Raw genomic sequence first — 16,980 nt, 5'->3', positions numbered from 1 at the left:
TTAAATTATTCATTTTATTGCGAAAAAGTTTTGCTATTTGCATCCAATGCTGCTATTCTTTTTGGTCTTGTATTTACTTTAGTTCTCTGGTGGTTTTGTCAGAACTGATTATGACTATTAACTACGGGTTCAAATAATATTTTAAATTAAATCAATATTCAATATTCTGTGTCGAGTTTATTAAAATATTAGCAAAATGTGATCAAGGCCCTCTAGTGCCGTTTTGTCTATGAAGAGCCACTTTCTTTTTGGTGTGGCTTTCTCATTGCATTTTGAGGGATCTTTACATTTATGATAAACAATCGCTCTTTGAACAGATCTATGTAAGGTAGCAAAACAAATTCCAAGCAATTTGTGTTTCAAATAGTCCGTGGTAGCAATTTATAAATAAAGAATGACTCAGCTCAATAGTATCCGAAACCCTTAAAAAAAATTTTTTATAACAACATATACATGGAGAGTATTGGCTTTTTAAGCTGATTAAACATCAGCTAACACTTAACATCAGCGTGGCCGGCTTCTATATTAGAAGTGGCGCCTTTGTAAGATTGTATTTTTTAGTTGCACCTTTAACTTTTGGATCGGCTTGTCTTTTGTCATTGTGAAATACATATTGCCCAACCTTTGTTTCTTTCAATTATTCAGGTGGTGGGGCAAAAACTTCTTTTTATTCCAACGGTTTATCTAGTCAAGGTTTCTGATTTTTAAAGTAATGGTAGGCAGCGACGACAAACTTTATTTCATCTAATTGTTCAGGTGGTGGGACAGAACCTTCCTCTTTTGCCTTGGCTTGTCTTTTGTCATTATGAAAGACGTATTGCCGAACCTTTTGTTTCTTTTAATGGTTCAGGTGGTGGGACAAAAACTTCTTTTTCTTCAACGATTTATCCTGTCCATGTTTATGATTTTCAAAAGTATGGTAGGAATGGATGACCTTATCCATGTCAAAATCCAAAACCCAATCATCATCGCGATCACGTTCAAATTTTTTTGGTTCGTTACACCTTGGCTTATCTTTCGTCATTATGAAATACGTATCATCGAACCTTTGTTTTTTAACAAAAGTATGGGGCACACGGTAGGATTTCTAATATAGATTCTCACTGTCGCTTGTCTTCTAAACGCAGATAATTTGAGCCTTTTCTTGATTTCATGACGTCCAAAAGAACCTTAAATAAGAAGTTGTGCCCTTGTAAAACTACACATTTTTTTTATTGGACCTTTAACTTTTGCCTCATCTTGTCTTTTGTCATTATGAAAGACATATCCCTGAACTTTTGTTCCTTTTGATTGTTCAGGTGGTGGGTCAAAAACTTCTACTTTTGCCTTGGCTTGTCTTTTGCCATTACGAACGACATATCGCCGAACCTTTTTTTCTTTTAATTGTTCAGGTGGTGGGACAAAAACTTCTTTTTCTTCCAACAATTTATCCAGTCCATATTTTTGATTTTCAAAGGTATGGCAGGTTTTGATGACCTTATCCATGTCAAAATCCAAAACCCAATCATCATTGCTATCATTTTCAATTTGTTTGCTTCTTTACACCTCGGCTTATCTTTCGTCATTATGAAAGACATATCGCCAAACGTTTTTTTTTAACAAAGGTATGGTATGCATTTATGACCTTATTGATGTCAAAATCCCAAACCCAATCATCATTGCTATAATTTTCGATTTTAATAAATTTTTATTCTCGCTGTCCAGGTTGATTTTCATTGACTCGCCGCTCTTCATTTTCATTTTTGACTCCGTCACTTGTTTGGTTTCGTATTTTTTCTAACCGCCCGTGTCTTTGCTCTTCATTTTCATTTTTGATACGTTTTTGGATTTTGATTACTTCAGACAATTTAGCAATAGCCTTTGCTTTTTCTGTCCGTATTGGCTTTGTCGCAATTGATGGTCCAGGTTGTCAAATTTCACATCTTTGATAGGTGTTGGTTCCAAAGAATCATCATTTATAGTAACTGCAACTGCAAATTTTCGTTTTTTGGGCCTTTCAAAAGACATTATATTATATAAATAACTGTCATAAAGAAAGAAAAACGAGCAAAAATGGGGTTTTTAAAGGCCAAATGAAGATACTGAAAAAACACAACAAAGCGAATATTTCTAGAGGACAAACGCCTCCCTTCTTCAGCGCGAAACGAAATAATTTATTCAAGAAAAATGCCGAAGAAAAAAACAACAAAAAACAAATGCAAAAAACTGGTGCGAAAAAAACAAAAACCAAAGAACAACCCTGATAATTAAAAGATAAATAAAAGTAAAAGACAGCCAAAAATTGTGTGAACTAAAATCAAATGTCTAACAACCATAAAAGCAAGTCATTCGCCAATATCCGCGATTTGCAAAAAATCCAAAAAATTATGAACTGCCATCGACGGATACTAGCGAACAACCATCGATCCGTCGTTCCGTCAATGGCAGTTCATAATTTTTTGGATTTTGTGCAAATCCTGGATATATTCAAGAATAGAAGCTACAAAAGCATAAGAAAAGACTTAGTTAAAATATGTATTGAAGCAAAAATCTACATCTCTACATCTTACGAAAACCTACATCTACAAGAGTCTGCGGGTCATGTCAAGCGCATGTTTCGCTATGGTTGGATGGATAGATTTGAAAGTTAAGCCGTAGCCTATTCCATAAAACAAAACAAAAAAAATCAGTTAGAATAATTAATCAAAACAAAAAAAATCTAAGAGTCATCACTTCATGCAAGTTTGGCTCTGCTGGTTAAATGAATTATGGATTAAAGCATAGAAACTCGAATTGAAATTGGCTTTTTAGGTTCCAATTTTTTTTTATTATAGGCTTCACGGCTCCATCACAGATGATGATTTGCCACTAGTCCTGGTAATTACCTCATTTTCTAAAACTTGATCTATTACTTCCCATTAAAATTTTATATCAATTCCCCTTTTTGGTAAGCAGTAAAGGCCCAATCCCCATTAGAGCTAATGAGGTGAAGAAAAATTGAGGTATTTTCAAATGTAGTAGAAAAAGTTTTGAATGTTTTTCTTTTTTTTTATTCAACAATTTGTCAAATGTATTGAAGCTGAACCATATTAAATCGAGTCTTCGGAAACTTCAAGGCTCAAAGTTTAAGAAAAGTAAATTTTCGTAGATATAAGGGTTGCAAGATTAGCATGTTGTTCGTTGTCTTTTTTGTTTTGTTTTTCACAACATATATAATAACATATTTACTTCGGTTTTATTCTTGTCATTTTTACAAAAATATTCTGTTCAGCAGAACCTCTTCTGGCAAATGGAGTGCCAGAAGATGAAATGGTTTCTTGCACTGGCAAGTGGAGCTAAACTGTATCAACCCAATTGATAAAACGTTTCAAGTCTAGAAATGTATAATTACGTTTGAACAAAGAAACCACATAGAACATCTTACAACTTCTAGCAGTTATATTGGCAATACTAAACTAGCATAGCCAAAATACAACCCTATTTATAGTAACTACCATTCTAAGCTGTTTAAGCCTGCTTAACAGGACTTCTTCTACACCGTTGTTTAACAGGACTCCCTTTAATTTTACTTTAACGTTTTAAGCACTGATTAAAGTATCGGTCTTTGATCATAAAAAAAAGAAAAGTATTTTTGTGTTTGGTAGAAATCGGTGTCTTTTTATTTGACAGCCTTTAAAAATTAATCTTGGCGGGGGGAGACTTTAGCCCTGAGATTTAGAAACTCTAGACACAAAGGCATAATTTTATTAATTAAAATATGTCATCTACCAATCACTAACAAAACTAGAAATCGTCTGATATAAATTTAGCCAAGACAGGTTTTCTAGCTAGGGTGAACACGAACAAAGTGCAACTTTTAAGGGAAGGATTGACCTCTGGTGGCTTTGTCCTGCAGCGAGTTGTTAGCAGTTGCAGTATTTATCATTCCTGCTGTTGATGATGAGAGTTGTAGGTGAAAGCATTTTATACAAATTGATTTTGAAAATAAAAATTACATTTAACATTGCTACATAAAAGCATTGCTGTTTTTATTCTGTTTTTATACTAAGTTTAGATCCAGGATGCTATGAAGTTAAGAACTTTAATTCTTCAGACTGAAGTTCAAATAATTACATTCAACGTAAAGAAAAAACACATAATGAGTTACTCGTGTCCCTTCGAGCAAACATGGGGTAATGTTTGCTCAGTAAAGGATCTGAGCAGATTGGGATCATTTGAGACAATGATCCCAAACCTCTCAGCGAAGCATCACAAATGGCTGTTACCGACACGTTTTAGTAAAGGTATATTTCTATTGCATCAAAGCCTAATGTGATTTTAAGGTCTTCAAAAGCTGCATCACAATCTGTTGACCAAAGAAATTGCACATTCTTACTGAAAAGATGATATAAAGATAGCTAGTCTAAGAAAGCTGAAGTTACATCATCAGAACAAGTTGGCATCTCTTCGACTGCTTGCAAATTCCAAAGCATTGGATACATTTCAAAATTTTTCAACAGCAAAATAAAAAAAATTGCACTATTTTGTGTAGATTGTTATTTATCTTGATTTAACTTCAACCTATGCTTTGGAATTTATCAAAAATTGTGCTAAATTCTACAAATTAGCTTTGTCACATTTTACAGACGATGTATTGCCATAGAAAGTATCTACTAGTAGTTTTTGCTGACTAAAACGGAATTCATCACCTTTTGGAAACATAGCTTTGTTCTAAAAACCACACAAAGGAGGCTGTATGATTTTTTATAGGTCATTTGGTACTTGCGAATTAAATGAAACACACTCGAGAATTACGCTCAGGTTAGATCTGAGAAAACCAGTTTCATAGCCACAAAGACATGTGACAAGTAACAGAATAGATTGGAAATATATAATTTGCTATAGACTTGCAAATTAGGGGGGTAAAGTATATAGACAGCATGAGGCTAGAAAACAATTCTTACTTCATAACGCGCAGAGTAATTGTAGCTAATACGTTTTGCATGCAGACTCGCTATACTTTACACCCCCTTATTATAAATTATATGTTTTCCATCTATTCTGTCACTTGTCTTTGTGGCTATTAAACCAATTTTCTCAGATGCAACCAAAGTGTAATGCACAAGTACCAAAACTCCTTCCCCCTTCAGGAATTTAAAAAAGAAATCGGATAAAACTCTCAAATTTGGAAAGCCTTCTTTTCCACGGGGGGGGGGGGGTATTTTCCAGTGGGGTATTTCCCAGGGGGAGAAGTATTTGGACATTAAGAAGTCAAAAAACAGTTCTTTCTAGGTATATGGCCTAAGGATTTTGGGATTTCTTTGTACTTAAAAAAGTTCAACTACTTTATTCACTAGTACCCCTAAGAGTGGCGTAACTAAGATGTGGGAGGGGGAGGGAGGAGATATCAAAATATTCTGCAAGCAGCAAACACAGCTTAGCCCCCGGCGAAACCCCCCTTGAAAAATCCCCCTCCCCTCCGTAAAATACCCCCCCCCATGGAAAATACCCCCCAAATAATACCCCCCGCGCGGGAAATAGCCCCCCTGGTAAATACCTCCCCCCAGGAAAATACCCCCATGGAAAATGAGGCTTTCCAAATTTGAGAATTTTATTTGAGCTTTATTTTTTAATTTCCGTTGGGGGAAGGAATTTTGGTACTTGTAGATGAATTGTACGAGAATTATATGAGTGATAGACATTTGAAAATAAGAATGAAAATAAGAAAATAACAAAACAAGAAAATAAGTGGGAAAAGCATCAAAATATGGATTAATGTGAAAATGTGAATTGTGTAAATTGTGAAAATTGGATAATTCAAGTAATTGATCTAATTGATTTCCAATACTATAGAGTTCGATTAAATCTTTTAAACAGCATGATTTTTTTCTTTTTTCGTAAGTTAGCCTTGCTTATTATTTAATTAATTTTTTATTTATTTTTATTTTATTATTTAAACTTCCCAATATTTTAAAGTAGTTGAACAGAGAGGTATGCAGCCTACGTATTACTACTAACAACTTATAAATGCCAAGAGTTATTTGACATAATTCTAAATTAGTTTATTTACAGTTCTAAGGATATATGGCCAACTATCCTTTCAAAGGATAGCCAAACATTCTTAAACTTTTTGGTGGCATATGTTTAAGCTTAATTTTGATGATTGTTCGCCTATATTTTTTTTCTTCTTCATTTTTTTTTAATTTGGTACCAGCTACTGCCAAAAATTGTAGAAGTTCATATGAAAGGCTTTTCAACACAGATGGATTTGTGTTCCTTTTTCAAAGTTTTTAAGATACTTCTTGTATTCCTCTTTTTCCTCTTTTCTCTTTTTCCCGCTCCTTAAAAATTTTCAACGAAACTAAAAAAATCAAATAAAAGTTTCAAATATAGAAACCATATTTTTCACAGGGGGGAGGGTATTTTCCACGAGGGTATTTTCGAAGGATGGGGTATTTTCCGTAAGGTGCTTCCTTCCGTGGGGGGACATTTTCCGGGGGGTTTTTCCGTGTTGGGGTATTTTCCAGAGGGTATTTTCCATAGGTACCCGCTATACTTCCCCCCCCCCTAATGTGCAAATCTATAGCCCATATTTATTTATAAAGTAACGAAGAAACTAACGAAAACACCGATGTGTTCTCGAATTTTACACAGCGTACACTTGAGTGAGTGGCGCATAATACACAAGTACAAAATTCCTTCCCCCTACGGAAAATAACTCAAATAAAATTCTCAAATCTTGAAAGCCTTATTTTCACGAGGGTATTTTTCGAGGGGGGGGGGAGTAATTTCCGGGGGTTGTTTTCTGGAAGATATTTTCCGGGGGGGGTATTTTCCAAGAGGTATTTTTGGGGGGCATTTTTGAGGGGGGTTCCGTGGGGGTAATTTTTCGGGGGCATTTTCAGCAAAGGTATTTTCAGGGGGTATTTTCTGGGGGGATTAATCACCGGGGGGGGGTAAGCACCTAGAACCATATATAAGGTTGTTTTTTGGAAAAAGAGAGCATGTTCGATCTCGAGTCTCCAAAAAGGCTTGGGGTATTAAGGTAGAACTTTTAGAAAATATTGAAGGGGTGACAAACAAAATCAAAACCCACCATATACAGGATGGTGGTTAAAAGGACGCAGTAGCAATATCTAAGAAGTATTTAAGTTGAAATTTTCAATGGATGTTGAAAAGGGATGAGGGGACAACCACTACCACCCTTTCAGATGCCCCCCTTAGTACTGAAAAAATCTGAAAAGTTATTTTATTTAGAATAGTCTAAAGGTCTTACAATTATGCCTCCGGGGATGCCATGCCCCCCACAGCCCTCGGGGCGAGGAATGCAAATTTTGCAAATGTTTCTTTTTTTCATGCAAAACATATCATGGGCAAAGAGGAAATGTATGATCCTGCATATCTAAATGCCAAGAGTATTGAGGTGAAATTTCAGGGAATCTTGAGCAGAATGAAAAGACACTGTCCAAGCTATCAAAAACATGTGACTGCAGTGATTTAGGAACGGGGTAGAGATTAAACTTGAAACTTTCAGGGTGACTACTGCTACAACTGCTACTGTGACTGCAACTGCACTCCGACTATCCATCAATCAATCAATCAAAATATTCAACCAGTAAATTTACGGCAAAACCACTTCAACATAGAAAAAAACTAGCCTGGGTTAGAAATGTTTGTTTTGAAGGGTGTTGAGTTTGTAAGGCTTTATGGCCAGGAAAACAATAGGAGAAAAACAGAAATTACACAAAATACTAAAAAAAGAAAAGAAAAATATTTTTAATATAATGCATTTCGACCTTCAAAGACTCAACACACACACACACACACACACACACACACACACACACACACACACACACACACACACACACACACACACACACACACACACACACACACACACACACACACACACACACACACACACACACACACACACACACACACACACACACACACACACACACACACACACACACACACACACACACACACACACACACACACACACACACACACACACACACACACACACACACACACACACACACACACACACACACACACACACACACACACACACACACACACACACACACACACACACACACACACACACACACACACACACACACACACACACACACACACACACACACACACACACACACACACACACACACACACACACACACACACACACACACACACACACACACACACACACACACACACACACACACACACACACACACACACACACACACACACACACACACACACACACACACACACACACACACACACACACACACACACACACACACACACACACACACACACACACACACACACACACACACACACACACACACACACACACACACACACACACACACACACACACACACACACACACACACACAAAACGAAACAAAGAAAATATTTAAAAGACCAAAACGATAAGGGATATTAAGAGAACCCCCTCCCTTCAGAAAAAAAAGAAAATAAAAAGAAGACATAGGACTATCCAATGAACTAAACAAAATTCCAAATACACACTTGTAACCACAGTTTATAGAATTATCCAGTAAGTTTATCGCAGATCATTTCTGGTCTTCATTCTCGGTACGAACAAAAAGCTCCTCCCACTTCTTTCTGCATTAGCGGGTTAGTCTGTTTCCGTCAATCAATGAGAAATGGTTACAAAGTGAATTATTCGTAATAGCTGGTTTCCACTTGTTTCGTGTCCAAGAGAAATCTGAATTGTCTACCCGTGAAAAGATCTAATGCCGCTTATGTTTATATCTGCAAAAACGTTCTCTGGAGCACTCGCACCTTGGTCCTGGTTTTTATAATGGGTGTGATAGGGTATGATCATACTGCTAATTCTATAAACTGTGCTTTTAACCAAGCCGTAAGAAATGTTAAACAAACTCACCACCCCTCAAAACAAACATTTCTAACCCAGGCTAGTGTCAACTGCCCTCCCCCCCCAAAAAAAGTAATAATAGTAATAATTAAAAAAAGGTATAAACATAAAACATCAAGACATTAAAAAAATTCTTAAAATTCTTTTGAAACTACCAAACGAGTGACATTGTTAAGCTGACTACGCGTGACTGTTACTGCTCCTGCTTGTGACTGTGACTGCTTTTACTTGAGATTGATTTCAGAAGTTTTCTGATTGGAACATTGAGTAAATTCAAAACACATTACGTGTAAATTTAAAACAAAATATTTCCAACTGCTTCCTGAAATTCTTAGAGGGATATTGAAAAAAATCAAAAGGCACTAATTAATTGTGAGCTGTCAAAAAGGTGTACAAGCAATATTTTTTGGGAAACTTCGGGTATTAAGCTGAAATCTTTATGATGTTTCTGTGGAAATTATCGAAAGTGATCAGACGGCAGCAAGCCCTTCTACCGCTTACCCTATCTAGATTTAAAAAATTTGAAAAGAAACCTGTCCAAAATAATCTTAAGGTTTGCTAACTGTGCCTCTAGGGGTTTCAAGCCCTCCACGGTCTCTGGGTTAAAAGCTGTAAATTATACAATTTGTCCATTGTTCATGTTTGATTGTCGGTGTCTCCGAAAAAGCTAAGCACTTAAAGGGTAATCTTTAGGGAATGCTCAGGGGGGTACTGAACAAAATCAATAGACACTGTTTGTATTCAGACCTGCCAATAGGGGGAGTATTCAATAGCATAGGGATGACAAAGGGCATTGGGTCACCATTGCTACTACTAATACTACTATTACTACTGTTGCTATTACTGTTGTAGCAAATGTGACTGGTTGTATCTGAGACTGTGGCTACTTCTGATTGCGAAAGCGTGATGCTGTGACTTTAACTTCATGCAACTGCTGACCAAATCTGCTTGTGACTACTTTCAGCTGGAAGGTTGAGCAAAATTGAACACAGTATGTGCAAGCTGATTGTCACAACGTCACATAAATAATTTCCCAGGAATTGTTGAGGGTATTGGGTTGAAACTCCCAAGGCACGTTGAATAGTGCCTGGAGGGCAAAAGACTCCGCTTGTTCTTTTTAAATTCCCTAAACACTGATAAAATTTAAAAATAGCCACTTTTTTCAAAATAGTCAAAAGTCTAATAAATATACGAGCTCTAGGGTTGTGGTGCCCCCACAGCCACAGCTTCTGAAAAAGGATTGTAAATTATAAAATTAGCCAAGAGTTAACATACAGGAAATGATTTAGAAATAGAAAGAACGTTTGGAAACCTTCAAAACTTAAAACGAACAGAAATTAAAATAAAAGATCATAACAGACAAAAAGATAACTGACACTAATATAGATAAATCTTAAAACGATTAAAAAATTAAATCAATATTCAGGTCAAACTTAAAATGAACAAAATTTATAGAAACAGGAGTTTGGCTACTGCCTTTTTCTCTTCTCCTAACCGTAAAACTTCACTTTACTGGCAACACATTTTATTGCAAATATATTTCCTTTATATTTACAACTTTGAAATGCAAAAATTTAAATTAAATAAAATCTTGAATTTCTAATCTTTCAGGAATTAATATCACTAGGATTAAGCATTAAATGATCAATTTGTTTCCATTAATTCATTCCATTCATCCATTATTCATTCCATTATTGTAGACATTTCCTTTTATTCGTCTTTGAAATTCTGATAAACAAAAGCAAACTTCAAAATACATAAGATAAAATACGATTTTCTTCATAAGCATGCTTACCAAAGTAACACACAAAATACAGCCACAAACAAAGCCCTAAGAAAAAAAACCAGCTTCAAATCATACAAAAAAAAACTAAAAACGCAATAGGGTCAACATTTTAACCATCAAACAACAACCATACTAAAATTAAACTTTGAAAGACTTTAACAAACTATCCCCACAAAGAAAATTCCTAAGTTTAATCCTTATACGAAGAAACTAGGACAACTGCTTAATAGCACACGCATTCCTCTCATATATCAGGTCAATTAATCCAAACCCAGTCCTCAACATTCTTCAAAAACATTCATTCTGAACTTCAAGTACCTCTTCACACTTGGATGCAAAATAAAAGAGATTCTCATTCACACGTCCTTGCATCGGGCACGACAAAGCCCCATTGCCCCTTTCATCACTACTCAGCTAAAGGAATCCCGTAGGCCCAAAAATCTCTTAGAATATATTAGCTGAACTTCTTCTAACTTAGCTGCTTTGGCGAAACCTCAATTCTCAGTGATCCATAATGTTGAGTTTTGCCCATGAATTTACAATCTTCTATATTTCTAGACATCCCTTTTAGTGCTTGGAACTTAACATCCAAATAAAGAAATTATTCTTTAACCTCAATTAACCTCTTAAGAGGTTAACAAAGGTTAACCTCTGTTAGCCTTTCCTTTGAACCGATATATTAAGACCACAGACTTCTTAGATATTAAACACTAAATGTTTCTTCCCTAAATAAATCTTCAATAATTCTTCATCTAGTTGCCTCTGATGTTTATCTCAACTATCCACCACTAGAGCTATGCCATCTACAAATAGCATACAGGATAGCCTAAATGAATCCAAAGGTACATAAGGGTCCTTTTATTTTTCATAAAACTATCTAAATCATTAATAAACAGATAGAAAAGCTTAGAAGATAAAATAATATTTGTTTTGCTCCGACGGGAGAAATGACCAGACAAAAAATTGTCCATAAAACAAACTTCACTGATACATCAAAACAAACTTCAAACAAACTTCACTGAGCCATACCTACTGTTATCCCTACAAAACAAGACGGCAGGCCAATTTCTAACAGATTTTCAACTAACAACTTCCTATTTATCAAGTCAAAAGCACTTTTCAGGTCTAAGAAGGCTATCTAAAGTAAAATAAGTAGTCAACAGTGCTAAATGTCGATTTAAATCCCGCTTGCACCAAGTCAAGTATTTCTGTGTTTTCTAACCAATCGTTTAACCTAAGTTCTAAAACCACACAAAATATTTGACTTACAATATTTCCTACGAAGATAGACCTAAAATATTAACCTTATGTTTTCCAAAAAACAAACGAAGCAATAGGCCTTAGGCTATACAGTTTGGGATGAGAAAGGTATTAGTAGCCAATCTCCTGTGTGCAACAATTTTTGCTATTTAAATGTTTGACTTGATTATTCACTTTATTTTTTTCTTGTTTTAAGGTTTAATTTCCTTGTTATCATTATGTTTGTTATGATCGCTTATATAATTTCAGTTCGTTTTGAGTTTTATTCTATAATTGTAGTTTCCTATTATTTAGAGTTTAACTTATTATAGGAATTTAACTCTGCTGGTCTTAAGTTTAATATGGCTACTTACTTTTCTTTGAAAAACCTCCTTTTCAGAAACTTTTTCTTTAATTATATACAAAAATGAAACTAAATACGAACAGAAAAAAGATAATGAAACCTACCATTGTGTCCTCAGTTGTAGATATAATCTCTTCAGTAGTAGGCTGAACCAAGACATGCAACTTCATTCTCTGAATCTAAGATAATGAAAATAGGAAATAAAGGATTAAAAACACAATTACAAAAAGGCAAAGAACTAAAAAGTAAAAAAAACAAAATCGGTCGCGGTTTCTTAGAATCCGAGAGGTTATTATCATAGATTGTGGAAAAAGGCGCAAAAAAAACTAATAAATATATTTCGAATATTTTGATTGTTATTTACCAATTTGTATGTAAAAGGAAATCTTCTGTCTACCCTCCAAGTTCTGATAGCCAGGTTGAATTTTAGAGGCTCAAAATTACAACTATTGGCGAATTTTAAAAAAGAACATGAACGGTTCTTGAAACAAAATAACTCCAAATTAATTGAAACTCAAATTACACAGAATAAAAATTATTAGATCGTGTGATTTTGAGCATACCACAAAATAGAGTAGGTTATAAGAGAGAGAAAAACAAACAAAAAAAAACAAGAGAAAAGTGTAGGAGCTCAGATTTTAAATCGAAACCAACAAAAAAATATTTTTTTTTACCATTATTAAACCATAGATTTAGATTAGTGCTATATTTCAAAATATTTAGCTAAAATTAAAAAAAAGCTATACATTTTAATTAATCATTAAGGAAACATATTAAAAGACGTATCTGAAATGGATAAAAATAGCTTAGTTCCTGAGTGCCCACTCTCCACTGCGTCCCTTGTCACTTCGTCCACGACAGATCGCCCACCGCACGGAGCGTTCATCGCATGGAGCAACCACTGCACGGAGTAACCACCGCTTGGAGTGTCCATTCACGGAGCGTCCACAATACGGAGCGTCCACAAACGGAGCGTCCACCCTACAGAGTGTCCACAAAGTAGCAAACTACATGCGGTAGTATTTATTAGGCCAGCTTTAGCTTCAAAAAGAGGGCTAGGTTTACGAGAAGGGGAGTCTCACAGATACTGGACGTGTTACATTACAAACATAAAACATGTTTCCCAGAGAAAGCGGAAAATTCCACAGGAAAATCAGCGGAAAATCAATCCAATGGAAATTGCGCTGCGAATCAGCACGGAGCGTAGAAAATTTGCAATGCGTTGCGGAATTCGCAGATGCGGCGAGAATTTCACTGTGTGTGATTTCGCGAGAACTTCATGCTCAATGAAGTGTGGAATCCACAAGAGATTTGGAAGTAGAATAGTCCGAAAATAAGTATTCTACTACCAAAATAAGTAGAAGTGGAAACACTGAGACCTATGTCGAATCTTTGCTACGTTCCCTTAGCTATGGTTGAAAGTATCTCGTAAAAAAAATGTGGACACTCCGACTGTCGATGGTCTGTAAGGGGACGCTAAAATCGTGGACGCTCCGTGACAGCCTGCGATGAGTGGACACTCCGGCTAGTGGGCACTCAATATGGTGGGCGCTCCGAGCGGTGGGCACTCCGTCGTGGACGCAGTGACACGGGGCGTTCCGGGGGTGGGTGCTCATGAAGCAACCCATAAAAATAGATAACTAATTGCTATAGAATTAAACTTCATTGACGCACAGAATAATTTAAAAATAAACTTAATTGTTGATAATGTTTCTAAATCTAAACGATTTCTGTATAAAAACGATTTCATATTGGTATCCAGCGTTACAAAAATACATTATCAATACGTATTACAAATAGATTAAAGTACAGGAACTAATTATTGTTCAATCTTACATCATGGACATATAGAGTGATGAAACAGTGAACTAAATTGTCAATAATGGTCCAAAATTTGAAAAGGTTTAGCTAATAGAGGAAATTTTATTTTGATATGCTTTTTAATTCATATTGTGCAATATATTTTAGTCGTTTAAAGAACTTAGAGCATTAAACGGTTTAAGCTTGACAGACCTTTTCCAGTGAGTCTGCAACTCTAGCAAGTAAAAAACATTAAAACGAATAGGTCTAGGAAAGGGGGAAATCTAACAAAGGTTTGAAAGAGACGAGCTGTGATGGTCATATTGACTCCAAACTAAGAGGAAGACGAAAGTTATATACAAAATGAAAAATAAAAATATTTACTGGATGTTGGTAGTCAATCAAATTTCCCCTCTTTACGCCGAAGATTACTTTTGTTTACCAAAAACCTACTAGAATGTAACACGTATACCATGTTGGCAAAACCTATCTTTTATTTTTCAAAATATTTTAAACTAGCAATTTCTGAAATTGTTATTCCACATAGATGTTGTCCAAGCCAAAAATAGAAAAAAACAAGAAAAATATATTTCAAAATAATTAGCTGAAATAGCTTTGAAATTCTTTGAAAATGGGCTAATTTGTAAGCTCAAAAAAGAGTTTTAGAAAGCTCTACAATAAACAATCGTAAATTCGTCGAAATTTTACGACGAAAATTGAAAGTCTCTTCCAACCTTTTCAATCAAAAACTGATTTCAGTTACATTAGTTTTGAGACACTTTTTAATTTAAATTTTTGAATTTTAGTGGCAAATTCCTTTCTATGACAAGAATCATATTTTTCTTAAAAATTTGGTAATTTTAAGACTTTAAACTCAATATCTGTTCAAGTAAAATGTTTGTGAAACAACAAGTTTTTCCGTACGACAATTTAAGTATTTTTGAATTTTGAGATTTAAGAGCCAAACCCTTATTTTACAAGAATCACATTTTTCTTAAGTAGTTCTAAGATTAGTAGTTCTAAGAACGTAAGTTCTTTGTTTCATCAAGTAAATCCTTGATAGTGTAATAAACTTTTATTTTTGATTTTCAAGATTAGATTTTATTTATTGGAAAAAAAGCCATAGTAATGACTAAAGAAACAAAAATGGATTAAAATAGGAATGCTCACTGGAAGGGAAGGGAGGAGATGTGCAGGTTCACGCAGAAACATCTCTAAAGAATATTAGATGATGTCCTTGTACTTTCTTCACAGCACAATTAAGTTAATGTTTTATAAGCCATGGCTGAAAGTTTTAAATAATTACATTAATTAACTATGACTAATCCAATCATCTAAATTATTTAGATTTCATGAGAAAAGTGCATACCGATCCCTTGTTGGTTTCTCTCGATGCTATCCAAACACTATGGGAGCCTGCAGTCGCAATTTCTACAAGTCGGACGATGCCATATCCGCCTTCTGAGACAATGTCAAATTTGGCGCTACTATCTGAATTCTGTATATTGAAAACCACTTTTTCCCTTTGGGGCTTTAGTCTCATAATTTCGAGTGGCAGTGTTGCATTTTGTGATACCGACAAAAACATGTCAAAATTCAGAACACTCGAAGAAGATGTATACTTAATGAGGTAGAGTGTGAAGAAGTAGAGCACCAAAGCTATAAAACTGGTTCCCATCTTTTTGCTTGTCACAATCTTTCCGAATTTATCAATCTAAAATAAATGAAATAACTTTAAAAGTTTAAGTTAAATCTAATTTTCTTTCGACAACACAATTCAAAGTTTATGGCAATTTCACTTAGATTGATATGCAGCAAAATAGTAAAAACTAGATGAGTGGAGATATGATATCTCCATTTCCCGGGCACGTGACACCCCTTTCAACACTTACAGTATTTGATACCAGCATATGCCTTGCAGTCGCAAACGCGTTCACTAGGCGTGCATCAAACAATTTTTTCGTCTGAGTTAAATGAATTTTTTCTCCAATTGAACTTTATTAAAAAAGAGTGAAACATCAGGTTAGAAATAAGAAAATTTAGAATTTATAAGGATATTCCAAATAATCGAGAAATAGTTTAAATAAAAAAATTCAGATTAATTTTCTTAAAACAAATTAGGTAATAGAGATTCCCTGAAAGAATGGTAGAAGAATCAAATGCTTTAGATAAACTTAGGAGTAAATAGCAAAAAATCAATCAAACAATCTTAGAAACATACTTTTCGTTTCTTTAGCCTTTTCGCTTCTCTGACTTTCTTTATTTCCTGGACTAGGGCTTTCTTGGCAGATGCAGCGTTTATTCCGGCAGTAATGCGTTCTTTCACAGGGGTGTCGGTGAGTACTCTTGACTTCTTCATATTTTTTTCCTGTTAATATTTCGCGGTGAGCCTTTCGGGAAGGGGTTCGTATCTCCGATCTCTTTGAACGAATCATCTGCCAACCTTTGCTCCTCATTCGGAGCTGGAACCTGTGCTGCTTCAGTATCGGCGTCTATGTTAAAATAAAAGTCTAAATGTCCCACAGAACTTGCGCTGGGCATAGAAACTTCATTGGTGGGTGCTTCACTAGATATTGTTGGTGGTCTATCTGAGACATAGGACGAGAGGAACTCATAATCCTTGAAGACATCTCTGTTTGTGGGGCAGATCCCACTTGCTCTGAATCCACTGATGATATTCTCAGGAGTGAAAGCCTTCGGACATGCTTTCCCCAGCAGTTGGGCAATGTTATACATTGATATAGTTTTAAATTTATGGGCAGTCATTAAACTTGCAGCTTCCCGGTTGTAGTGGAACTTGAGTGACCCCATGACTGTCCTGTTTAGAGCCTGTAGTTTGTGAGTAGTATGAGGAGGGACAGTTAAAAGTACAGCACCATTATTTTTAGCCAGATCAAGCAA

At 35.3% G+C, this 16,980-nt stretch overlaps 1 protein-coding gene across 1 annotated transcript in view; it reads right to left on the bottom strand.

Annotated features, from left to right (window-relative positions):
* The window catches only part of LOC148941013 (uncharacterized), a 157,765-nt gene extending 141,327 nt beyond the window's left edge, over nt 1-16,438 (bottom strand). The window contains exons 1-3 of the mRNA XM_089105142.1: nt 16,301-16,438; nt 15,449-15,793; nt 12,384-12,458 (exon numbers count right to left, since the gene is read on the bottom strand). Of these exons, the coding sequence (XP_088961268.1) occupies nt 12,384-12,458; nt 15,449-15,793; nt 16,301-16,438 (558 nt within the window). The remainder of the gene's footprint in view (nt 1-12,383; nt 12,459-15,448; nt 15,794-16,300) is intronic.
* Between the last annotated feature and the right edge of the window lie 542 nt (nt 16,439-16,980).

The sequence above is a fragment of the Artemia sp. Qi Xiang Cuo genome, chromosome 19, assembly GCF_049724085.1.
Source record: "Artemia sp. Qi Xiang Cuo chromosome 19, ASM4972408v1, whole genome shotgun sequence".
NCBI lineage: Eukaryota > Metazoa > Arthropoda > Branchiopoda > Anostraca > Artemiidae > Artemia > Artemia sp. Qi Xiang Cuo.
The sequence above is the reverse complement of the archived record's forward strand: the minus strand, read 5'-3'. Positions and strand labels throughout refer to the sequence as shown.